At 37.0% G+C, this 26651-nt stretch overlaps 1 protein-coding gene across 1 annotated transcript; it reads left to right on the top strand.

Moving 5' to 3' along the window:
• The first annotated feature begins 1648 nt into the window (after nucleotides 1-1648).
• Nucleotides 1649-26337, top strand: LOC114425365 (sacsin-like). Its single transcript, XM_028392278.1, has 13 exons — nucleotides 1649-2179; nucleotides 2811-3534; nucleotides 5153-11136; nucleotides 12432-13933; nucleotides 15958-16221; nucleotides 17350-17570; nucleotides 18688-18959; nucleotides 19555-22588; nucleotides 22671-22800; nucleotides 23164-23687; nucleotides 23781-24689; nucleotides 25104-25283; nucleotides 25912-26337. Exons 1-13 carry the CDS (start codon nucleotides 1839-1841, stop codon nucleotides 26107-26109), a joined length of 14283 nt encoding a protein of 4760 aa, XP_028248079.1. The 5' UTR covers nucleotides 1649-1838; the 3' UTR covers nucleotides 26110-26337.
• Nucleotides 26338-26651: the final 314 nt, after the last annotated feature.

Raw genomic sequence — 26651 nt, 5'->3', positions numbered from 1 at the left:
AAAAAATAAAGTATAAAGACCTAATTAAAAAATTTGTAATAACATGAACACCTACAGACTAATTTAATCTTAATTTATTTTTTAAATTGAAAAAAAATAATTATGTATCATATAAAAGTGAGTTAGAACTATGGACTGTCTAATAATATAGCCATCCTAACTTTGTGATATTAAATGAATAATACACCAAGCAGTTATTTTTAAGAAACCAAGTAGTTTTATTAAAAAAAAAACAAAATGATTAATACACCTAGCAGTAGGACGTGCATGCGGAGGGAAGCTTATACAATGTGTGAACCTTATTTTGTTAGTAGGACTGATGTCAATTGAGCTAAAAGCTCGTTCTACACCAAACACTTAAGAGGCATAAGTACAGGGTGATGTCAATCTAACTAAAATAGCTTTGTACACCAATCACTTAGGAATGTTGAAAACCAAAAACTTAACTTATTAAATAATAATTGTTTGGTAAAATTATTTATTAAAGTAATTGAAAAATATAAAATGATACAAATGAATATATTTATATGTCATTTTTTTTATAAATTTTAACTTTATTTTATACATAGATATATATTTTGATGTATTATATATATTTTTAATTAAATTTAAAATCTTGTAATTTTTAATTTATAAATAAATTATTTTTATTTTCAATTATTAGATTTTTTTCATATTATATATTCTATTATTAATCTTATGCTATGTCTTAAAATAATAAATTCATGTTTTATTTAAAACGATAATAAGAAAATTTAATAAATATTTTAGGGATAAATTTAATAACAAAATTTATTCACTTTGTTCTTGTGCCTCTAATGTTATGTTAAATAAGTTATTTTAATTAGTTTTTAACTTTTTCACTGGTTAAAGAATTATATGACTTTTGGTAGATAATTTTTTTTAATGACTTATAACATTTATTGAAATATTATTTGAAGAACTTTTTTTAAATGAAAAAGAATTAAAAAAAATCATTATACTATTATATTTTCAACAATCAATCTTTTCAGCTAGCTGATATTAATTGAAAACAACACATGCTAAAAAACCTTAAATTTTAGTCAATAACATGTCACAAACAAAGCCAAACTTCCAGTTAATTAACTACCTTTAAGTCATGTATAAGTACTATTCTTTTTATGAACAAAATAAATATCACAATGCAATTAGGATTTTAGTGTTTTACAATCTAGGGTTCGAATTCAAAGGAAGAAATGTCACAAAGCCATGATATAGTTGAAAGAATTTACAAACTAATAGTTACGACTCAAATGTTATATGAGAAAAATTGTGAAGAATGGAGTGGTGAAAATCAAGGATGAAGAGTGTAGTTAGTGGGAAGCCCGAAATAGAAAAGTCACAAAAAATGTGTTTGCAAATGGTGAAACACCTTCATATTCAGGCAAAGCACCTTCAAATGTAGCAACAACCGTATATCATTACATAAATTGAGAAACTATTTGTGTCCACGTGGCAAATGAGATTGGTGAGATAAATGAACTATTAGAATAAAATATAACAAAATAGAGGAAAAATATACTAATTTAAGCTAAAAAAAAGAGAGAAAATTTCCACCGTGTCCATCGTCATCAAGGGTAGACGTAGTCACGTAGCCACCTCACAAAGGTTGAAAACGTAAAGACACGCAAGCATCTCTCAAAGTCTCTTGAAAGAGAGACCCCAACTACTATAGAAAACAACCGCGAAATTCTTGTGTCTGAAGCCAACGAGATCAACAAAATCACTCTCTCTCTCTCTCTTTCTCTGCACGACAAAACCGAATCAAAATCAAAACCTCCGATGCACAATCGATAGAACGAAACCCTCCGATAACAATGGCGTCGTCTCCGGAATCGATTTTTCTGGAAGACTTCGGGCAGACGGTTGATCTGACGCGGCGCATCCGCGAGGTTCTGCTGAACTACCCGGAGGGAACCACCGTCCTGAAAGAGCTCATACAGAACGCCGACGACGCCGGCGCCACCACCGTCTCGCTCTGCCTCGACCGCCGCTCTCACGCCGCCGGCTCACTTCTCTCCGATTCCCTCGCGCAGTGGCAGGGGCCCGCGCTGCTCGCCTTCAACGACGCCGTCTTCACCGAGGAGGATTTCGTCAGCATCTCCAAGATCGGCGGGAGCACCAAGCACGGTCAGGCCTCCAAGACCGGTCGCTTCGGGTAATTTAATTGAATTGAAGTTCTTCTCAGTTGAAGTAATGTTAGGTTGATTGACATTGTGTGTATTTGTTTTTGTGTTGATGATTGGTTTCAATGCTAGGAACTAGGATTTAGGTGTGAAGTTGTAACTGGAAATAGAAGTTGTTGCGATGTTTTTATTGAAGTTCTCTAGTTGAACTGTTATTAGGTATGGGTTTTGTGGTTGCATTTACTGGTTCAATGCTAGGATTTAGGAGTGAAGTTCTTGTGGTAGTTGTAACTGGAAAATGGCGAGGGAAGTGACGAGTGGTTGTTGACGATTGGCGAAGTAGTTGCATTGTTATAGGTTTTGGATTTTTTTGTATTTTGTGCCTGCTTTTGTAAGAACTGTAAAAATGTAGTGTGGCGTCAATGGGTTGTATTGTTGATAATTTCCTTTTCATGTATGAGTGAACTGTAGGAACTGAAGCTGAACTCTCTCTGTACTGCAACCAAGGCTCTGATAATGAGATTGGTGCCTAGGAATGTCGTGATGGTTTTTATTTGTAAAATGTTTGAGGGATATTGTTGAATTTTAGTGTTTGTCATTTATAGTGTACCTTTGCATTTCTCTAATTCTTGTCTTCATTTTTGTTCTCTGTATACTTTTTAGGGTTGGCTTCAACTCAGTGTACCATTTGACAGATCTTCCCTCTTTTGTGAGTGGCAAATATGTTGTATTGTTTGACCCTCAGGGTGTTTATCTTCCAAGAGTTTCTGCAGCAAATCCTGGGAAGCGGATTGATTTCACTGGTTCATCTGCCCTCTCCTTCTACAGGGATCAGTTTTCCCCATATTGTGCTTTTGGTTGTGACATGCAAAGTCCTTTTTCTGGGACTTTGTTCCGTTTTCCTTTAAGGAATGCTTATCAGGCAGCCACAAGTAAGCTCTCAAGGCAAGCATATTCACCAGAAGATATTTCCTCCATGTTTGTTCAGCTCTACGAAGAAGGGGTTTTGACGCTTCTCTTTCTAAAGAGTGTGCTGTGTATTGAAATGTATTTGTGGGATGCTGGAGAACCTGAACCAAAGAAAATTCATTCATGTTCTGTCAGTTCAGTAACCGATGATACAGTTTGGCATCGACAGGCGCTGCTCAGATTGTCTAAGAGTTTAAATACCACTGCTGAAGTGGATGCATTTCCATTGGACTTCTTAATAGAGAGAATAAATGGAGATGAATCTGAAAGGCAAAAAGAGAGATTTTATGTGGTGCAAACCATGGCCTCAGCATCTAGTAGGATTGGTTCTTTTGCTTCTTCTGCATCAAAAGAATATGACATTCACTTGCTGCCGTGGGCATCAATTGCGGCATGCATTTCTGATAATTCTCAGAATGTAATTTGCAATATCTTATGTCTTTTGTTGTTGCCCCAGCCTCCTCTCTCTCTCTCTCTCTTTCTCCCATGCACACACACACTCGTACCGAATTCAAGCTGTTACTATTATTTTTGGTTCTGCACCCTTATTAACTGTCATCTTAGTGTGAATGTGGACACAGTTGAAAGTGGTGGCCCATTTATCTACATTTTGGTTCATCCAGCCCTGCAATTAATTTGACTGCAACTTATGATTGAAAGTCAGGCATATGACTGTTTGAACTATAAAAACTTCTTGGGCTTGTTCAGAGTGTTTTAAGAGATTTTACTCCTCTGATCTTGAGCTCTTTACTGATGTGTTACAGCTTTCTATGTTTTTTGGTCCTTTGCTTTTGCTTTTTTTATTTTCCCTTTGTTCTTGTAGGATATGCTATCCTCCATAGTATGTTTCTAGTTTAAATTCTTGATTGGTTTTTGTGCTTGTAGATTTACTTTTAGAATATTGTTCAAAACAAACTGCCATTATGGTGAATCTGCCATGATGCATGATGCGTCTATTAGAACTTGCTTTTGACTTTATAGGTGTCAAAGTCTAAATAAGAATATGATAAAAGTGATGAAGTTACCCATGACAAAGATATTACATGCGCAATTTCATTTAGAAAGTAGGGGTTTATTGATCATAGATCTTGAATCTTTTACAGGCAGTGTAGACTGCAACAATGCCATCTAGGTATATGTCCGAGTGATGGTGAATTGCAATCTATGAAACTATCTTGTCTGACTACATGTACAAGGCTGCCTACTGTTCTGTTCTACTGATACGATTGTGCTTTGCTTTTGGTACCGAAATGGAGTTCTTTTTGAGAGGTTTTCTACAAGCTGTTGACCAGTTGCATGAGACACCTCATCCCTATGCCTTTCAACCAGCTGTGGAGCTCTAGTGGGCCTACAACTTTTTCCCTATTAAAGTACTTGCTGCTGGAAGAAATGAAGCGAATAGAATTTTTTTCTGATATCAACAGGGTTGAGTCAAATCTTTTAAGTCATATTAATGTTATCAAGAGATATTTCGAGAACTGAGAATGAAAGACAACTAAATGTCCTCATATTGGGGATTGGTTTTGTGGTTTGAACTACTCGTGGAAGAGGAAAAAACCTTTCAATTTATATTTTAACCCTTTTGGTACAGATTTGGAACCCTTTAATATAGGATAGAAGACTTAGTAAAATGACATTTTGATTAAAAGCCTTTTTTAGTCTTAATCATCCATAAAAAATTAATGAAAAAATAAAAGGCAATAAAATGAAACAAAAGTATATTCACTAAATTGATTGAGCCACTTTAACAAGAATGATATGCTAATGCTTTCATAAATTCACATCTGAGAAGTGAAACAATGATGGCTTGTCCAGGTCTTCATGGTGGAACTGGGAAGAGCTCTCCCTACGTTACCACTCTTTCTTTTGCATCCAACTTATTATATAAAAGATGACACACCTTTTGAACCTTTTTTTATTGAAGGATAAATGCAGTGCACTTTAAAATTTCCACTTGCTCTTTTGGAGATCTTCTTTGTTTATATATATATATATTAATGGTCCATTCCTCATATTGCCATGTATGGTTTTTGCAGAATAATATTCTTAGGACTGGTCAGGCATTCTGTTTTCTTCCATTACCTGTCAGAACTGGCCTTAGTGTACAAGTCAATGGATTCTTTGAGGTCTCATCAAATCGTCGTGGCATCTGGTATGGGGATGACATGGACAGAAGTGGAAAAGTTCGTTCTACCTGGAATAGGCTTCTTCTGGAAGATCTTGTAGCTCCAGCTTTTATGCATATGCTACTTGGTATAAAAGAATTGCTAGGGCCAACAAACATTTACTATTCTTTATGGCCTATTGGTTCTTTTGAAGAGCCATGGAATACTTTGGTTCAACAAATATACAAAAACATTGGTAATGCTCCAGTTATGTATTCAAATTTCAATGGAGGAAGATGGGTATCACCAAGTGAAGCCTTTCTTCATGATGAAAAATTCACCAAAAGTAAAGACCTCGGTTTGGCTCTGATGCAACTGGGAATGCCAGTTGTGCATTTGCCTAATTCATTGTTTGACATGCTTTTACAATATAGTTCCAGCAAGGTGGTTACTTCTGGTACAGTACGTCAATTTCTTAGGGAATGTGAAACGTTTAATTATTTGAGCAGACAATACAAGCTTCTATTGCTGGAATATTGCCTAGAGGACTTGGTTGATGATGACGTTGGTAAAGAGGCTTATGATCTACCTTTACTTCCTTTAGCAAATGGCAATTTTGCATCTTTTTCAGAAGCATCAAAAGGAGTCTCTTGTTTCATTTGTGATGAATTAGAATATAAGCTGATGCGGCCAGTTTCTGATAGAGTAATTGATCAGAACATTCCTCTCAATATATTGAGCAGACTCTCTGGTATTGCGATGTCCTCAAAGACCAATGTTATTCTTTGTAATATTCACCATTTTGCTCAGCTATTCCCTGCATTTTTCCCAGCTGACTGGAAATATAGAAGTAAAGTGTTCTGGGATCCTGAATCTTGTCAAAAGCCAACATCATCATGGTTTCTGTTATTCTGGCAATATCTTGGAAAGCAGACTGAAATATTACCACTATTTTGTGATTGGCCAATTTTTCCTTCCACATCTGGGCATCTGTTAAGACCTTCCAGACAATTGAAAATGATCAATGGAAGCAATCTCTCTGATACAGTACAGGATATCCTTGTAAAAGTTGGATGTAATATATTGAATCCAAAATATGTAGTTGAACATCCGGATATATCTAATTATGTTCGTGATGGCAGTGCAGGTGGTGTTTTGGAATCAATATTTAATGCAGTTTCAGGTCCTGATGTTATGCATGCTTCATTTGATAGTCTAGTAACTGAAGAACGGAATGAGCTCCGGAGATTTCTTCTTGACCCTAAATGGTATGTTGGACGCTCTATGGATGAATTTAGCATAAGGTTTTGCAAGAGATTACCTATATTTCGGGTCTATGGTAGAGACTCTGCTCAAGATTACCAATTCTCTGACTTAGAAAATCCTCGAAAGTACTTACCACCATTGGATGTGCCGGAGATTATTCTGGTGGGCATTGAGTTCATGGTGAAATCCTCAAATATAGAAGGGGATGTTTTGTCAAGATATTATGGAGTTGAGAGAATGGGAAAAGCACAGTTTTACCAGCAACATGTTTTTAATAGAGTTGGTGATTTGCAAGCTGATGTTCGTGATAGCATAATGTTATCAGTTCTACAAAATTTGCCACTTTTGTCTCTTGAAGACATATCTATCAGGGACTCGTTGAGAAATTTGAAATTCATCCCGACGCTCACTGGTGCTCTTAAGTGTCCTTCAGTTTTATATGATCCTAGTAATGAAGAACTATATGCATTACTAGAAGATTCAGATAGTTTTCCTGCTGGTGCTTTTCGAGAATCTGAAATACTTAATATTCTGCAAGGCCTGGGACTTAGAACTTCTGTCTCTCCCGACACTGTTTTAGAATGTGCTCGATGCATAGAGCGTTTGATGCGTGAGGATCAACAAAAGGCATATTTAAGAGGGAGAGTGCTTTTCTCTTACCTTGAAGCTAATGCATTGAAGTGGCTTCCTGACCAAGTTATGGATAATAAAGGAGCAGTTAACCGAATGATGTCACGAGCGACGACTGCTTTTAGGTCTTGCAACTCAAAATCTGATCTTGAAAAATTCTGGAATGACCTACGGCTGGTTTCCTGGTGCCCAGTTTTAGTCTCTACTCCTTTTCAGTCATTACCATGGCCAGTGGTGTCATCAATGGTTGCTCCTCCAAAACTTGTAAGGCCACCGAAGGATTTGTGGCTTGTCTCAGCTAGCATGCGGATACTGGATGGTGAATGCTCTTCTACAGCCTTATTGTATGGCCTGGGATGGATGTCTCCACCAGGAGGAGGTGTAATTGCTGCACAGTTACTGGAGCTTGGAAAAAACAATGAGATTGTGTCTGATCAAGTTCTTAGGCAGGAATTAGCCTTGGCAATGCCAAGGATATACTCAATACTGACTGGAATGATAGCTTCAGATGAGATTGAGATTGTAAAAGCTGTTCTTGAAGGATGTCGTTGGATTTGGGTGGGGGATGGATTTGCAACTTCTGATGAGGTTGTACTTGATGGCCCTCTTCATTTGGCTCCATACATCCGTGTTATCCCAGTTGACTTGGCAGTTTTTAAAAAAATGTTTCTAGAACTTGGTATCCGTGAATTCTTGCAACCTGCTGATTATGCTAATATTCTTTGTAGGATGGCAGTTAGAAAAGGATCATCCCCTCTTGACACACAGGAGATTAGGGCTGTCACGCTAATAGTGCATCATCTAGCTGAAGTTTACCATCATGAACATAAAGTCCAGCTCTATCTGCCAGATGTGTCAGGTAGATTATTTCTTGCTGGTGACTTGGTTTATAATGATGCCCCCTGGTTGCTGGGATCAGATGATCCTAAAGGCTCATTTGGCAATGCACCAACTGTGGCTTTGAATGCAAAAAGAACAGTTCAAAAATTTGTGCACGGAAACATTTCTAATGATGTAGCAGAAAAGCTGGGAGTCTGTTCTCTTCGCCGGATGTTGCTGGCTGAGAGTTCAGATTCAATGAATTTTAGCCTTTCTGGAGCTGCTGAGGCTTTTGGACAGCACGAGGCTTTGACTACAAGGCTTAAGCATATACTTGAAATGTATGCTGATGGACCTGGTTCTCTATTTGAGATGGTACAAAATGCAGAAGATGCAGGAGCTTCTGAAGTAATATTTCTCTTGGATAAATCTCACTATGGGACTTCTTCTATTCTTTCTCCTGAAATGGCTGATTGGCAAGGTCCTGCTCTGTACTGTTACAATGACTCAGTTTTTAGTCCCCAAGATCTTTATGCAATTTCTCGTATTGGTCAAGAAAGTAAACTTGAGAAGGCTTTTGCAATTGGAAGATTTGGATTAGGATTTAATTGCGTCTATCACTTTACAGACATCCCTATGTTTGTTTCTGGAGAAAATGTTGTAATGTTTGACCCTCATGCCAGTAATTTGCCTGGGATTTCTCCTTCACACCCTGGTTTACGAATTAAGTTTGTGGGACGACAGATTTTGGAGCAATTTCCTGACCAATTTTCTCCATTGCTACATTTTGGCTGTGATTTGCAACACCCTTTTCCCGGTACGCTATTCCGATTCCCTCTTAGAACTGCAGGTGTTGCCTCCCGGAGCCAAATTAAAAAGGAAGCCTATACACCTGAAGATGTCAGATCTCTCTTTGCTGCTTTTTCTGAGGTTGTTTCTGAAACATTACTTTTCCTGCGTAATGTGAAATCTATCTCTATTTTTGTGAAGGAAGGAACAGGGCATGAAATGCACCTACTGCACTGTGTGCGTAGAACCTGTATTGGTGAGCCTGAATTTGGATCCACTGAAGCCCAGGATGTGTTCAATTTTTTCAAAGAAAGTAGACATGTCGGAATGAATAGAGTTCAGTTTCTGAAGAAACTAAGCCTATCCATTGGCAGAGATTTGCCTTATAAATGCCAGAAGATGCTAATTACAGAGCAAAGCACATCTAGCTGTAATTCACACTATTGGATAACCACAGAATGTTTAGGTGATGGGAATGCTCAAAAGAGAACATCTGAAACAGCCAATAGTAACTGTTACAATTTTGTTCCTTGGGCATGTGTTGCTGCATATTTGAATTCTGTCAAGCTTGATGGGGACCTGGTTGAAAGTTCAGAGTTGGAGGATGATTGCATGGTTTCTCCTGATCTGTTTAAAAGTGTTAGTTTGCCTACACATCCACTGGAAAATTTTGATGGTCGTGCATTCTGCTTTTTACCTTTACCAATCAGTACTGGTCTTCCTGCTCATATAAATGCGTACTTCGAATTATCATCAAATCGCAGGGATATCTGGTTTGGTTCTGATATGGCTGGAGGTGGAAGAAAACGCTCAGACTGGAATATTTATCTCCTTGAAACTGTTGTTGCCCCTGCATATGGTCATTTGCTTGAGAAGATAGCATCAGAGATTGGCCCTTGCAATTTGTTCTTCTCATTATGGCCAAAATCATTAGGGTCAGAACCTTGGGCATCAGCAGTACGGAAACTCTATCAATTTGTTGCTGAATTTAATTTCCGTGTATTATATACGGAAGCTAGAGGAGGTCAGTGGATTTCAACCAAACATGCTATATTTCCCGATTTTACTTTTCCCAAGGCAGCTGAGCTTATAAAAGCATTGTCCGGGGCTTCTCTACCAGTCATTACACTTCCACAGTCACTTTTAGAAAGGTTTATGGAAATCTGTCCATCATTGCATTTTCTGACACCTAAGTTGTTAAGGACTTTGTTAATCAGGAGGAAGCGTGAATTCAAGGACAGAGATGCAATGATTCTGACTCTTGAATATTGCTTACATGACTTGCAAGAATCCATGCAGTTTGATACCCTATGTGGCTTGCCTTTGTTACCAGTTGCAGATGGTTCCTTTACATCTGTTGATATGAAGGGAGTTGGAGAAAGAGTTTACATTGCACGAGGTGATGAATATGGTCTTCTGAAAGATTCCATTCCTCATCAACTTGTTGATTGTGCTATTCCAGAAGAAGTTCATAGAAAACTATGTTACATTGCTCAAACAGATGGTACGAACATTTCTTTCTTGTCATGCCAGTTGCTTGAGAAACTTCTTGTGAAATTACTTCCTGTAGAGTGGCAACATGCTCGACAAGTAAGTTGGACTCCTGGTATTCATGGCCAACCAAGTGTAGAATGGTTGCAACTACTGTGGAACTATCTGAAATCATATTGTGATGATCTTTTGATCTTTTCTAAGTGGCCTATATTGCCTGTTGGTGATGACTGCCTGATGCAGTTAACACAAAATTTGAATGTGATAAGGAATGATGGATGGAGTGAGAAGATGTCTTCTTTGTTATTGAAGGTTGGATGCTTATTCTTGAGACATGACCTGTTATTAGATCACCCTAAATTGGAATACTTTGTGCAGTCGGCAACAGCAAGAGGTGCATTAAATGTGTTTCTGGCTATTGCTGGGAAACCACAGAAGATTGAGGGGATCTTAACAGACGTATCTGAAGGGGAGCTTCATGAACTCAGAAGTTTTATTCTCCAGTCAAAATGGTTCTCTGAAGAGCAAATTGATGACAAACATATTGAAATCATCAAACAGCTTCCAATATTTGAGTCGTACAAAAGCAGAAAACTAGTAAGTTTGAGTAATCCTATTAAATGGCTTGGTCCTACTGGTGTTTGTGAAGATCTTTTAAATGATAAATTCATAAGAACTGAATCGGAAATGGAGCGGGTCATTATGAAAAGGTATTTAGGGATGAAAGAACCAACCAAAGTGGAATTCTACAGAGATCACATTTTCAATCACATTTCAGAGTTCCTTCCGAAGCAAAAAGTTGTTTCAGCCATTCTGCATGACGTACAGCATTTAATTAAAGAGGATCTCTCTCTCAAGTCTTCATTCTCCTCTGCACCATTTGTTCTGGCAGGCAATGGATCTTGGCAACAACCATCTAGGTAATATCCCCCTTTTTTTAAAGAAAATTCAATAACTCTCTCAATAAGATATTTTTCATTATTGTATTAAAAAGGCCTTTTCTTTGTTTTTGCTTCTAAATGCTCAGTACATGTATGAGTTTTGTACTAGGAAGAACAACATTAATTGCAATTCTGCAATGTAACATGTTCTAGTTCTTAAATTAGGAATTTAAATTCTTTCAACAAAGAAAGCAAAAATAATATATCTTGCTTGTAATGTTTCCTCAACTTTATTCTTTTTTTAATGGGTAGACGGATTTGGATATTTAAAGTCATTTAAATAACTTGAATATTTTTATAAGTATTGACATTAAAAAAAATGGTAGGAAACATCTTACATATCTGCAGATTCTGTTTACTGTCCCATTACAAGACTGTTTTATGGTTGAGTTGCAATTTTCCATTTCAGGATTATTTCTGCTGTCACTTATCTGGCAGATATATTTGGCATACATTTATATGTGATCGTTGATCAATGTTTTCAAATTGCACTAGCTTCTTTTTCCTTGCAGAATTTTGTCATGTGACTTTCTCAATTCTCAAAGATCTACTCTGCCCAGAAGCTCTTCTAGAAACAATTCTATTTTTTTTTACAATCTGAATTGCTGGTATTCCCCTTTACATATAATTGCTTGTGGACCCAAAAGCTAAGCTGACATAAATATGAAGACATGATACTGATTTCAAATATTTTTATTAATGAGGAGTTGAGGTCTTTATTGACATTTCAATGGTCTATATTAAATGAATCACCTCCAATAATAATAATAATAATTCAAAGAATGACATTAACCTGCAACCTAAATTTCATTGGAAACTAGTCATGCTTTCATTTGACATGACATCATTATATTTTGCACTTCTGTTGAAGTTTGACTCATCCAAAACAGGTTATGGATACTTATTTGATAAAATTGTACTGCAATCATACATCAAAGCATTTGTAAATTATTCCAAGTTATTTATGTAAATAAACATTGAATTTCAGGTGCAGCTTTCTTGTACTGATGTTTTATCCTTGAAAGGTTGAGCTGCTTGATTAATATCAGATTATATTTTATTCTCCTATTTATTATTAGAAAGACATTAGGGATTTAGTCCGTATTACACATCATTAGATTGATCTTATGTAATCAATATTGATTCTCTTATTATAAATAAAGACCAAGTGTGGTCATCCAAGACACAACACATACAGTAAACCCTTTCAACAATTAAGTATTTTTCTTACTTGGAAACTGACATTTGGATTGCTGACTAGAGTGTTATTGCAGGCTTTATGATCCTCGGGTTCCTCACCTCAAAAAGATGCTGCATGGGAATGTTTTCTTTCCTTCTGACAAATTCTTAGATCCTGAAATTTTGGATTCTTTAGTTTGCCTTGGACTTAGGACAACTCTGGGATTTACTGGTTTGCTTGATTGTGCTAGATCAGTCAGCCTCTTGCATGATTCTGGGGACACTGTTGCCTCCAAGCATGGTGGACAGTTACTGGATCTTTTAGATGCACTAGCATTTAAGCTCTCAAATAAAGGAGAAAGTAATAATGATGATCAACAGGGTGGTGTGGCTGTGGGAAGTAGCAGCATAATGGATGATGCTTTTGTATATGATGGCTTTCCTAAAGATGAGACCTCCCTAACTGATATTGATTCATTTTTAAGCAGCTCAACTTGTGATATGGTAGAAGAAGAATTTTGGTCTGAATTGAAGTTAATCTCTTGGTGTCCAGTAATTTCTGATCCACCTGTTAGGGGACTTCCATGGTTAAAATCCAATAACCAAGTAGTAGCATCCCCCACTAGTGTGAGGCCTAAATCACAGATGTGGATGGTATCTTCTTCAATGTTCATTTTAGATGGTGAATGTGACACAACGTATCTACAAACTAAAGTTGGGTGGATGGATTGCCCAAATGTTGATGTTTTAACAAGACAGTTATTTGAGCTATCTAAGTCCTATCAACAGCATAAGATACATTCACTGCTGGATCCTGGTTTTGATGCTCAGTTGCAAAAGGAAATACCTTGCCTTTATTCAAAATTGCAAGAATACATTAATACTGATGATTTCAATAAACTGAAAACAGGGTTGGATGGTGTTTCATGGGTTTGGATTGGTGATGATTTTGTATCACCAAATGCACTTGCATTTGATTCACCTGTAAAATTTACGCCTTATTTGTATGTTGTTCCATCTGAACTGTCAGAGTATAAAGATTTGTTGATAAAGTTAGGTGTTAGATTGAGTTTTGGTATTTCAGACTATCTTCATGTATTACAAAGGTTGCAGAATGATGTGCATGGGATTCCTCTGTCTACTGATCAGTTAAATTTTGTCCATCGTGTCCTTGAAGCCATAGCAGAATGTTGCCTGGAGAAGCCACTCTTTGAGCCTTTTGATAATCCCTTGTTGATTCCTAATGATTTTGGAGTTCTGATGCAAGCAGGTGATCTTGTATATAATGATGCGCCTTGGTTGGAAAACAGCTCTCTTATTGGGAGACATTTTGTGCATCCAATTATAAGCAATGATTTGGCAGACAAGCTGGGAGTTCAGTCAGTTCGATGCCTCTCTTTAGTCGGTGATGATTTGACCAAAGATCTGCCATGCATGGACTACAATAAAGTAAATGAACTTTTGGCCCAGTATGGAGACAGTGAGTTTTTACTGTTTGACCTTCTTGAGTTGGCAGATTGCTGCAAAGCCAAGAGATTACACCTGATTTATGATAAGAGGGAACATCCTCGCCAATCCTTGCTGCAGCACAATTTAGGTAATTTTTAGTTACTTCTTAACAAAATTTGCATATTTCTGTTAAGGTAAATGTATAGGCATTTGTTTCAACAGAGTCACAGTTATTAATGTGCTTGATGCTTCTTGTAATCTTGTTTATGCTCATCATTTGAGAAGTTCATGTTATTTCTCATACAGACCTTTTTTTTTGGAATTCTTAGAATATGGGTTTGGGTCTAACTCAACCCCAAAAGCTAGTTCATAGGGTGAGGGTTGTCCCCCACTTATATACTCTATATTGGCCTTATCTCTAGCCAATGTGGGACTTGGGTTTTTCCCAATACACCCTCTCACGCCCAACACATTTGGGCTTGGTGCGTGGATAACATGTTGGGTGATCCTTTGAATGAATCTAGGATAGGCTTTGGTACCATCTTAGCTTTTAGGAATGCTTATTTCATCTGTGGTTTTAAGCATTTCCCCAATATTAATAAATGGAAGATTTTATGATGTGTCATCTTCATTGTAGTGCTGTGATTGGCTGCTGATTCTTAGAATGTGGGTTTGGATGTAACTCAACTCCAAAAGCTAGCTCATAGGGTGAGGGTTGTCCTTCACTTATATACTCTATCTTGGCCTTATCTCTAGCCAACGTGGGACTTGGGTTTTTTTCAATACACCCCTTCACGCCCAATACTTTTGGGCTTGGTGTGTGGATAACATGGTGGGTGACCCTTAGAATGGATCTAAGATAGACTTTGATACCATCTTAAAATGTAGGTTTGAGCCTAACTCAACCCCAAAAGCTAGCTCAAAGGGTGAGGGTTGTCCCTCATTTATATACTCTATCTTAGCCTTATCTCTAGCCAATGTGGGGCTTGGGTTTTTCCCAACACTGATGGTGGCTTTAAAGACCAGATTATGTTTCTGAATGCTTGATAATTTAATTGACACACTGCTTCTCTCTCTTTGAATGAGGATGGACATAGAGTTCTAAATAAATTTGAAGCATAATTGTAGAGTTTTTTCATTTTGAGGATTCTATTCCTTTTCCTTTTGTTCCGTATTCTTTTAGAGTATATCATGTTCTTTTAGGTGCTAGGTGGGTAGTGTTAATCCAAGTGGGGCCACCAAGGTAATGGAAAATGGCTACAGATTTGTTGGGTTGTGGGTTGGACTGGTGGATTGACCATGATGACCTGCCTACTCCAAGTTTGGAATTGAGTCTCATTGGGTCTTACACAGGAGCAAAGGCAGTGCTAGACCAATTTATTGATGGGGCCCAAATAGAAAGAACACCATCTTTGAGGAGGCCAAGTTTAAGATTTTTTTATTCAAAAGGAAATACATGGATTTTTTTTTTTTTTTGTGGGGGTGGAGAAGGCCCTATGAGGATGAATTATGCACTGCCTCACAGGAGGGCACCACATCTAAAAGAATCCAAGAGTAAGTATACTCCTATAACATCAGTCTGGCTTCACTGAGTAGTGAATATTTCTGGCTTCCTACAGTGGAGGGATAATGGGCTGCTACTCTTCCAGCCCAACATGCCCAGTGAGATAACCGGCTTGGACTGTAAATTTTCTATAAATGACCATCAAAGGCTTGATCCATCGAATAGGATGATATGGCTGAGTTGATGCATCATGTTTGGATGTTCTTCTAGAGTTCTAGGTGTATATTTTTCCTTTCTCATCCAGCAGTAAGGTTGCTGCCTTGTGACATTGTCGCAACAGGTTATAGTCTTAGAAACAGCTTCTCTGCTGTAGTAGTTAGGTTTTTAGAGGCTGCTTGCACTGACTATCCCTAGACTCCAGAATTGTGGGAGCTTTGCACACAGTGATGTCCTTTTCTTACAAAGAAATTTTGAACATCATTAAATGCCAGTGTTGGCAAGCTGAGCAAAAAAAACAGCTGAAGTCATGGAATACCTGAAGTTAGTTTGCAGCTGAGAGCATTTCAAAGTTTATGCTATTTGTTTGGTGTGAAATGAACATGTCGTGTTCAACTGTTTTGGATAAATTTTCTAAATTGCTATTAACATGGCATGATTTCTGTATACAGGTGACTTCCAAGGGCCTGCCCTTGTAGCAATCTTCGAAGGTGCCTGCTTGAGTCGAGAGGAATTTAGTAATTTCCAGCTCCGTCCTCCATGGCGATTACGCGGCAACACAATTAACTATGGTTTGGGATTGGTTTGCTGCTATTCCATATGTGACCTTCTTTCAGTCATTTCTGGTGGCTACTTTTATATGTTTGATCCTCGTGGTTTGGTACTTGGTGTGCCTTCGACTAATGCCCCATCAGCAAAGATGTTTTCTTTGATAGGTATACTGTTTTTTTTTTTTGATCGGCAAAAATACTTATATATATATATATATATATATCTAAATAAAATAAAGTACCAGAGGTACTCTGTATATAAGTAGGATTCCCTAGACATGGTTCCTTAGTGAAACTGCTAAAGTTTGATTAGGAACCATAATATGGCTACATAAGTATAACAACTGCTAGAAATCCAAGAAAAGCTACCCCCTACTAATACAAAAATCCTTGTCGAATTTGACTTGACCATTGAGTAAAATGAGTTGTGAAATCTTTCTCCATGTTTCTTAGCCAAGACCAGAATAAGAATATAGCATCCTCAAACTTTGATAGGTATACTGTGTATTCATCTACTGAATAAATGCAAGAGTTTCTTACTTTATGTCACTGTACTGTAAGTATTCTAGGTTGATGTCTAGTAGACATTGCACAATGTGAGATGATAGGGACTGTTGGCCCTAAGAATAGTAGGGCACCAATATTTTGTGTGTACTTTTATACGTAAAGTTGTACAATTAGTACAAGATTAGCCCAATTAACACCACCAAGTCAGAAGAAAAAGAGTGCAAGACGAACAGTAATAATTCATTGGAATATTTTGCTTTCTCTAACCCTTCTGTCCAAATTCATCAAAATCCTCAAAATTTATACTTAATTTTCTTGGAAACATACATAAAATGGGAAAAAAAAAATTCTTGGTAAAATTAATTTCCGTTTTGGAATTAATTAATCACTCAATTGGTTTATGATGTTCAAATAGTGGTTAATGAATAAATGGTTATTAACATGGTTGGTCATTTGAATTGTTAATTGTTCCTAAATTGGAAATAAATTTTAAAGAATATCTTTTGGTAAGTAAAATTCTTTGATGTTTTTTGTGGTGGTTAGTTAATGGTTGTTTATAATGGTTACCTTTATTAGATTTGCTACAAGATTTGAAGGCCTTCTGGTATTGATATCTTCTATTTAAGCTTATTTTAATATGTATTTTTGGTGTGTGTTTCTTAGAGGTTATCTATACTTTTGTGTTTTTCCTTCTATGATATTTTATCAGTTTTGGATTTTTGAAATCTAATAGTCAATTTCTTATACAATTGTAGAACATTAAGTTTTTTACTCTTGAGGTTTCAGGTACTGATCTGACACAACGATTTTGTGATCAATTTAGTCCAATGCTCATTGATCGGAATGACTTATGGTCATTAACTGATTCTACCATTATTCGCATGCCTCTGTCATCTGATTGCTTGAAGGTTGAACCTGGCCTTGGATCAAACAGAATAAAGCATATTACTGACATATTTATGGAGCATGGATCTAGAGCACTCCTGTTTTTGAAGTCGGTTTTACAGGTAAGTTTACTACTGTTCAGTTGTAGATTGATGCAGCATGGCAGAAAAAAATGGGATTTAACAGATTGAAATTAGGTTTTCTGTGGGATTTAGAATAGATCTTGGGGAGTTGAATGTTCGTATGGGATATGTGGGGGAAAGGTTGGTTTGAAAGTATTTGGTTGAGTTGTTGAGGGTTATATGGGATATGAGCCGTGCATGCTAGATTAGGTTGTGGCAAATTCAAGCAAGAAATGCTGGGGATTTGATGGTGTGAAAATCTAATGCTTTCTGCTGGGGATACGAGTATGGTTGTTGATTAAACTCAGAAAATTATAGTAAGATGAAAAAGGAAAATTTTTTAGGCATCAGACCCCAGAGAAAAGCACCACCCACCTGCCAGGTTCCAGCTATGGTTTTCCATATAAATTTCTTCATCCACTGTTTATCATTTTATAGCTGGTTAAACTACTTATTTAGGACTAGTCAGACCTGGGGGCTGTTTTATCTGATATTTGAGAGAAATGTGTGTATTGTGTACAACAGTCTATCTTATTCATACCATGTATCATATATAGTCACTTTATGTTTAATATGTGCATTTACATTACATTATCATTTCACTGTAATTTCCTTTAGATTTTTTCTGTTACAGAGTTAGTTACCTGTCAGTTAGTTTGTTAGTTGCTGAATCAGCAATGAGTCATACAGTTCAGATATATAAGGTTACCCTATTTGTATATTTCTTCTAATTAAAAATTTACAGTTCAATTCTCTCTCTCTCTCTCTCTCTCTCTCTCTCATTCTCTGAATTCTATTACCATAAGTGCATTAAGTACAGAGCTATTCAAGTACTAATTTCAAGGCTAATTAACTGCAAACTATTTTTTAGGGGGGAAATAGTCAAGGACTAATTATGATTCTTGGTGTGTGTGTAAGTGTCTATGTATATACATGGATAGCTTATCTCTATTATTTAACTTGCTCTATTATCTATTATTAATAGAGAAATTATTCCTAGAAAACACCTGTATACTTAATATGTCTTGTTTGTTACTGCTACCACATGAGAGAACTCTTGTCTGGAATGCTTTCATAAATCTATTTTGAGCCAGAGTGAAATTCCCATTCCTTCTAGGTATCCATATCAACATGGGAAGAAGGACATTCTCACCCAAGCCAGAATTTTTCAATAAGCATTGATCCATCATCTTCTATTTTGAGGAATCCATTCTCTGAAAAGAAATGGAGAAAGTTTCAATTATCAAGAATATTTAGCAGCTCCAATGCTGTGATAAAGATGCATGTAATTGATGTGAATTTATATTCAGAAGGAACTACAGTCATTGATAGATGGCTTGTTGTACTCTGCCTGGGTTCTGGACAAACAAGAAATATGGCTCTTGATAGGTACAATTTTATTTGAAGAATGTAGTGGATATCATGTGGTATTTATGCTCAAATTGCATTGATGTCAAAAACTCAAGTATGTCTTGCAATAACTTGGTTTTTAATAGAGCACAATGACATTCTTTAGTCTGTGTCAATGTTTTGCAATAACTTGGTTTTGTTTTCTTTCTATTAACTTAATTTGAAGACCTTTTCACTTATTGATGGCTCAGTTCAAGGATGCATCAAGCACTATCTCTTTCTAAATTATAAAATAGCCATTAATAACAAAAAGTGAGAAGTTTATGAATGTGGAAGGTATTTTCCACACTTGGGTTTATTTGTTGGAAAATTTCCTTTGCTTTGGGCATTGCTCCTTTGTCTTGATCTTAAGCAAGGGTTCTTCATACTTCATCTTTTTAGTTTTTAATTCTTTATTCTTCTTTTTCAATTAAAGTTGGAAGGAGGGTAACAAGTATTAGTTTATCTTTAAACTCGATTGAGAATTAAGACGATTGATGTTTTATGTTCCATATTATGTTTATCTCATGATTTTTTTTTAATCTGAGCTAATTTGTTTGATAACATTTATCAAACTTCCAAATTTTCTGCTCAGGCGGTATCTTGCGTACAACTTGACTCCTGTTGCCGGAATAGCAGCACTTATATCCAGCAATGGTCATCATGCCAATGTTTACTCAAGGAGCTCAATTATGGCCCCTCTTCCTTTGTCTGGTTGTATAAACATGCCTATTACTATCTTAGGTTGTTTCCTTGTGTGTCACAATAGAGGTCGTTATCTCTTTAAATACCAAGACAGAGGGGCTTCAGCCGAAGGACACTTTGATGCTGGAAATCAATTAATTGAATCTTGGAACAGAGAGGTGATGTCTTGTGTATGTGATTCCTATGTTGAAATGGTTTTGGAGATTCAAAAGCTAAGAAGAGATATTCCAAGTTCTATAATTGATTCTAGTGCCTGTTCTGCAATCAGCCTCTCTTTGAAGGCCTATGGAGATAAAATCTACTCCTTCTGGCCACATTCTTGTGAGAGGCATGTTCTGAGTGACCAACTTGGTAATCACGATAACAACCCTCCAAGTACAACGGCAGTTGTTCTTAAAGCTGACTGGGAATGCCTTAAAGATTGGGTAATACATCCATTTTATTCTCGTATTGTTGACCTTCCAGTATGGCAGCTGTACTCAGGAAATTTGGTCAAGGCTGAAGAAGGCATGTTTCTTTCACAGCCAGGGAGTGGGTTGATTGGTAATTTACTTCCAGCTACAGTTTGCAGCTTTGTAAAGGAGCATTATCCTGTATTTTCAGTACCGTGGGAATTGGTGACTGAAATCCAAGCTGTGGGTTTTTCAGTGCGAGAAATTAGACCTAAAATGGTTCGGGATCTCCTAAAAGTTCCTTCAAAACCAATTGCTCTGCGATCAGTTGACTTGTATATAGATGTTCTTGAATATTGCTTGTCTGATTTTCAGCAAGCAGAGTCATCCAGCTCAGCCAGAGATAGTGATCCTGCTAGTACCAATGTTTTTCAAGAAACTGTTAACAACGGAATCACTTCTTCTCAGCTGGGGTCTAATATCCACAGCTCCACTGGAATGGCCACTCGGGGATCAGCCAGTTCTGGAGATGCATTGGAAATGATGACAAGTTTGGGGAAGGCTTTATTTGATTTTGGTCGGGGTGTTGTTGAAGATATGGGTAGAGCAGGAACACCCGTGGCTTACAATGCGACAGGCATAGATCCAATTCGGGACCAGAAGTTCATATCAATTGCTGCAGAACTCAAAGGATTACCATTTCCAACTGCAACTAGCCATTTAAAAAAATTGGGCTTTGCTGAACTTTGGATTGGGAATAAAGAGCAACAGTCATTAATGGTTCCCTTGAGAGAAAAATTTATTCATCCTAAAATTTTAGACAGGCCTCTCTTAGGTGACATTTTTTCTAATTTTTCCCTTCAATCAATATTGAAATTGCGGAACTTTTCTCTTAATCTACTGGCCAATCATATGAAACTAATTTTCCATGAAGATTGGGTGAACCATGTAATGGGATCAAATATGGCTCCATGGCTTTCATGGGAGAAACTTCCTAGTTCAGGCAGTCAAGGAGGTCCTTCCCCTGAATGGATTAGAATATTCTGGAAAAGTTTTAGGGGCTCACAAGAAGAATTATCCCTTTTCTCTGATTGGCCCCTAATTCCTGCTTTTCTTGGTAGGCCAGTCTTGTGCTGTGTAAGAGAACGACATCTGGTATTCATTCCTCCTCCTCTTTTGGAACACCCAACATCAACAAGTGGGATTTCAGAGAGAGAATCTGCTGAAAGTTATGTGAGTGGGGTTAGGGTGTCAAGGGATAATACTTCTGAAGCTGAGTTGGCTGAGTCCTACATTTCCGCTTTTGCAAGATTCAAAACCAGTTATCCCTGGTTGTTGCCTATGTTAAACCAGTGTAACATACCCATATTTGATGAGGCATTTATAGACTGTGCTGCTTCAAACAGTTGTTTTTCTATGCCTGGTCAATCACTTGGCCATGTTATTGCATCCAAACTAGTGGGAGCTAAGCAAGCTGGGTATTTTATTGAACCTACTAATCTCTCAACTTCAAATTGTGATGCACTTTTTTCACTTTTTTCTGATGAATTCTTCTCCAATGACTTTTACTATGCACAAGAAGAAATTGAAGTTTTACGTTCTCTCCCTATATATAAAACAGTTGTTGGTTCTTATACTAAGTTGCAAGGTCAAGATCAGTGTATGATTCCTTCAAATTCATTTTTAAAACCATATGATGAACATTGTCTTTCTTATGCCACTGATTCAAATGAAAGTTCATTTCTTCGAGCTCTTGGAGTGTTGGAGTTGCATGATCAACAGATCTTAGTACGCTTTGGCTTGCCTGGCTTTGAGGGGAAACCTCAGAATGAACAGGAGGAAATATTAATTTACATTTTTAAAAATTGGCATGATCTTCAATCAGATCAATCTGTGGTTGAAGCTTTGAAAGGGACCGCATTTGTTAGAAATTCTGATGAGTTTTCAACAGATATGTTGAAGCCCATGGATTTATTTGATCCTGTTGATGCTATATTAATTTCTATATTCTTTGGTGAGAGAAGAAAATTTCCTGGAGAAAGGTTCAGTACAGATGGGTGGCTTCGAATACTAAGGAAGCTTGGGCTTCGAACTGCTACTGAAGTAGATGTAATAATTGAATGTGCCAAAAGAGTTGAGTTTCTTGGAATTGAGTGCATGAAATCAGGAGATTTGGATGATTTTGAGGCAGACACAATCAACACTCGTTCTGAAGTTTCACCAGAAGTGTGGGCATTAGGAGGATCTGTAGTTGAGTTTGTTTTCTCCAACTTTGCTCTTTTCTTTAGCAACAACTTCTGTGATCTTCTTGGCAAGATTGCTTGTGTACCTGCTGAACTGGGGTTTCCTAGTGTTGATTGCAAGAGGGTGCTTGCTTCATATAATGAAGCTATTTTGTCTAAAGATTGGCCTCTAGCATGGAGTTGTGCTCCCATTCTATCCAAACAACACACTGTTCCTCCAGAGTATTCATGGGGACCTCTGCATCTACGGAGTCCTCCTCCTTTCTGTACAGTTTTGAAGCACTTGCAAGTAAAAACGATACTTTTGGTTTACTTTTTATATCTATATTACTTACCTACGTGTATTTTACTCTAGTTTTGTTTTTTCCTAGGTAATTGGGAGAAATGGAGGGGAAGATACTCTTGCTCATTGGCCTATTGCTTCAGGAATGAACATCGAGGAATGTACCTGCGAGATTTTGAAATATTTAGACAAAGTTTGGGGTTCACTTTCTTCATCAGGTGCTTCACTTTTCCCTTGTTTTTCCATTTAAGCCAAGAGTTGAGGAGATTAGGAGAAAAAAAAGGTCTATTCCTACCAAAGATTTCAAAGAAAGAGTGTGGCTTATATTTTATTGGAAATTTTTTGATTTTCCTCACCGAAATGATAGGTCTGTCACTGCTCCTAATAGATTACTACAATTACTAGACAGGGGACCACCTGGGCAGCATCTGTCTGCGGACCTCCAATTATTCTCTGTTTAGTTGATTAAGCACTTTTGCTTAGGTTGTTGATACAGACTATAGAGACATACCATGTATAAAAGCATAAAAGATGGTATATGCATTTTGTTAATGAATTTCTAACCACTTTTTCTTTTCCAGATGTGGCAGAGCTATGCAAAGTGGCCTTTCTGCCTGTTGCAAACGGAACGCGCCTTGTGGCTGCTGATGCTCTTTTTGCTCGTTTGATGATTAATTTGTCTCCATTTGCTTTTGAACTTCCTACTGTATATCTCCCATTTGTAAAGATTCTTAAAGATTTGGGACTTCAGGACATGCTAACACTTTCTGCTGCAAAGGGTCTTCTATTAAATCTTCAGAATGCTTGTGGATATCAGCGACTAAATCCCAATGAGCTCCGTGCAGTGATGGAAATTTTGAATTTCATTTGTGATCAGATTGTGGAGCAGAACACATTACATGGGTCAAACTGGAAATCAGAAGCCATAGTTCCTGATAATGGCTGCAGACTTGTTCATTCAGCATCCTGTGTCTATGTTGATTCTTATGGTTCTCGATATGTCAAATGTATTGATACTTCCAGAATTAGATTTGTCCATGCAGATCTTCCAGAGAGAGTCTGTATTGTGCTCGGCATAAAAAAGTTGTCCGACGTTGTCATAGAGGTAGATTTTAGATACATTTTCCTATGTATTCTTATCTAAGTTTTATCTGCATAAGGCTTTTACTTACTGGAATGTTTCTGTCTGGGCTTTTAGGAACTGGATGAGAATCACACACTACAGACTTTAGGTTCTCTGGGGTCTGTTTTACTAGTGACCATCAAACAGAAGTTATCAAGCAAGTCTCTTCAAACTGCTGTCTGGAGTGTTGTTAATAGCATGAGCAGCTACATTCCAGCATTCAATAGCTTTTCATTGGATACAATAGAATTCTTATTGAACTCTACTGCAGAAAAGCTGCAATTTGTCAAGTGTCTTAAAACAAAATTTCTGCTCTTGCCCAATTTAGTAGTTGTTACACGTGCAGGCAAAGATTTCATCATCCCAGAGTGGAAGAATGATTCGGCACATCAAACACTTTATTTTATGAACCAATCAAGATCCCGTATTCTAGTTGCTGAGCCACCAACTTATATTTCCCTTTTTGATCTCATTGCTATTATAGTCAGCCAGGTATTAGGCTCTCCTATCATATTGCCTATTGGGTCCTTATTTGGTTGTCCTGAAGGATCTGAGATTGCAGTTGTTAATGTTTTGAAACTTTGCTCTGATAAGAAAGAAGTTGAACCCGTTAATGGGAGCAGCAATATGGTTGGCAAGGAAATATTGCCACAAGATGCACGTCTTGTGCAGTTCCATCCATTGAGGCCCTTTTATTCTGGCGAAATAGTGGCTTGGCGGCCTCAACATGGTGAAAAACTGAAATACGGTAAGGTTTCTGAAGATGTAAGACCATCTGCAGGTCAAGCTCTGTACAGACTTAAAATTGAAGTTTCTCCGGGGGATACACAAAGTTTCCTTTCATCACATGTATTTTCATTTAAAAGTGTATCAGCAAGCAGTCCCCTAAAAGAATCATTGGTGCATGAAAGCCCTGTATTAGGCAGTAACAGGCCCCATGTTGATTTCCCAGAGAGCTCAGGAAGGGGAGAAAGCTACGCTAAGGTTTAGCCCTTGGAACTTGTTGCTAGTTACAAGTATTATTTAGCACAAATTTGCATTCATTACAGGCAATGGCATTTTAATTCATGACCCATCCTGTGCTTTCCAATAACATACATGAACAATATGTGTCAGTAAATGAGAGTGAGATATTTTGTTAGTTGTTAAGGTTGGGATGAAACATAAAGCACGTAATTAAGAAATTTATCTTTAGTTTGCGGCTAAGGTCACAGAATCAAGAAGCATATAATCCTTTTCAATTGTTAGCTATTTTGCTCGAGGCTTTCTTACTTTAAATGTTGCATATCTTGTTACCATTTAATCATTCTTAAAATACATATTCATGCTATTACATCTTTGGTATTGCTTGCATGTTGATGTGCTTAAACTGAATGGGAAGTATCTTTGTGTGAATAGGTGCAGCCTGTGAGAGATCAGTCTGGCAAAGTTTCAGCTGCAGAACTGGTGCAGGCTGTCAATGAAATCCTCTCTGCTGCTGGGATCAAAATGGACGTGGAAAAGCAGGCTCTACTTCAAAGAACAGTAAATTTGCAAGAAAATCTGAAAGAGTCTCAGGCAGCTCTTGTGTTGGAGCAGGTTGGTGATTTTAATTTTTAGTACTATGTTTTCTTAGCGTTCTGTGTGTTATACTGTTATTTATGAATAGGAGGAGTAGGAATACATGTTAATCTTTAGGTATTGTTTCTTCCTTTGTCTTGTAATCTGTTATCTGTATGGATGTTTCAATTCCATGTGATAAATCAATTGATATTCCTGGAATAATTGAAGTTTTACACCGGTCTTCCATTCCTTTTCCACCCTGTAAACCAAGGAAAGCATTAATATTTTTCTTTCTGAATGGGAATTGGCATGCGGGCATTCTAATTTCCAAAACATTTGTTTGAAAACCTGTTTATAGTTTGTTTGAGTATGTCATACGAACCCGTTGTTAGTTACCACGTATCAAATCAAACATGAAAAATTTGAAGTTTTGTCTGCAATTCAGATGTCTTAAAAATAGGTTTCTAATTGGAAATTTGGATATCCACTTAACAAATTGCGCAAGTTTGGTATTGCATATCAGTTGTTTAAGGCCTTAGTGATAGTTTTATAGCGTGGAAAAGAGTAATAATTGAAGTAGTTACCTTGATGCTTTGTAATGCTTATATCTGGTAGAGTTAATCTTTATGATAAGTTTGGAATGACATCATTTTACATTGTACAGGAAAGGGTTCAAAAGGCTACAAAAGAGGCTGATACAGCAAAAGCAGCATGGATTTGTCGGGTTTGTCTGAGTTCTGAAGTTGATATAACAATAGTTCCTTGTGGTCATGTATTGTGTCGTAGATGTTCTTCTGCAGTGTCAAGGTGTCCCTTTTGTCGGCTTCAGGTTACAAAAGCTATCAGAATTTTTCGTCCATAATATCTCCAATGCTTTTATGATCATTTTATTTGGACATTCTCAGTTCCATTCGCCAATATAGGCTAACTGAAGTTGGCAAATATTAATTGGCTACATTGAATTCTGACGTGAGTATCATGTTTTTGTAATTAAGCCCCAAAAATGGGTACTGTTGAAATTTTCATGTAAATAGGCCTCAATGGAAAAAAAAAGGTTTGGTAAATTAGCCTATACCTTTCAGTAGTTTCACATTTTTTTGTACCCCTAAATCCTTTTGAAGTTTGGTTTGAAGTGAGAAAGTAATCACCCCAATTATAACCGTAGTTAATAAGCCCAAATTTGTAGTTAATTGAAGTAAAGAGAAATTAACGTTTTTTTCTTTCTCTACTTAACTCAGAAAATTTAGTGATAAAAAGAAATATACGAAGTATGCCGATAAAGTGTGATTTTTTTTTTCAGCAAGAAAGTGTGAATTTATTAAGGGAGGGTGTAATTTAGGCTTAATTATACATTTGACCTCTTAATTATAATTAAAAGTTCAATTGAATCTCTCAATTATTAAA

The sequence above is a fragment of the Glycine soja genome, chromosome 9 (assembly GCF_004193775.1).
Source record: "Glycine soja cultivar W05 chromosome 9, ASM419377v2, whole genome shotgun sequence".
Lineage (NCBI taxonomy): Eukaryota > Viridiplantae > Streptophyta > Magnoliopsida > Fabales > Fabaceae > Glycine > Glycine soja.
The sequence above is the reverse complement of the archived record's forward strand: the minus strand, read 5'-3'. Positions and strand labels throughout refer to the sequence as shown.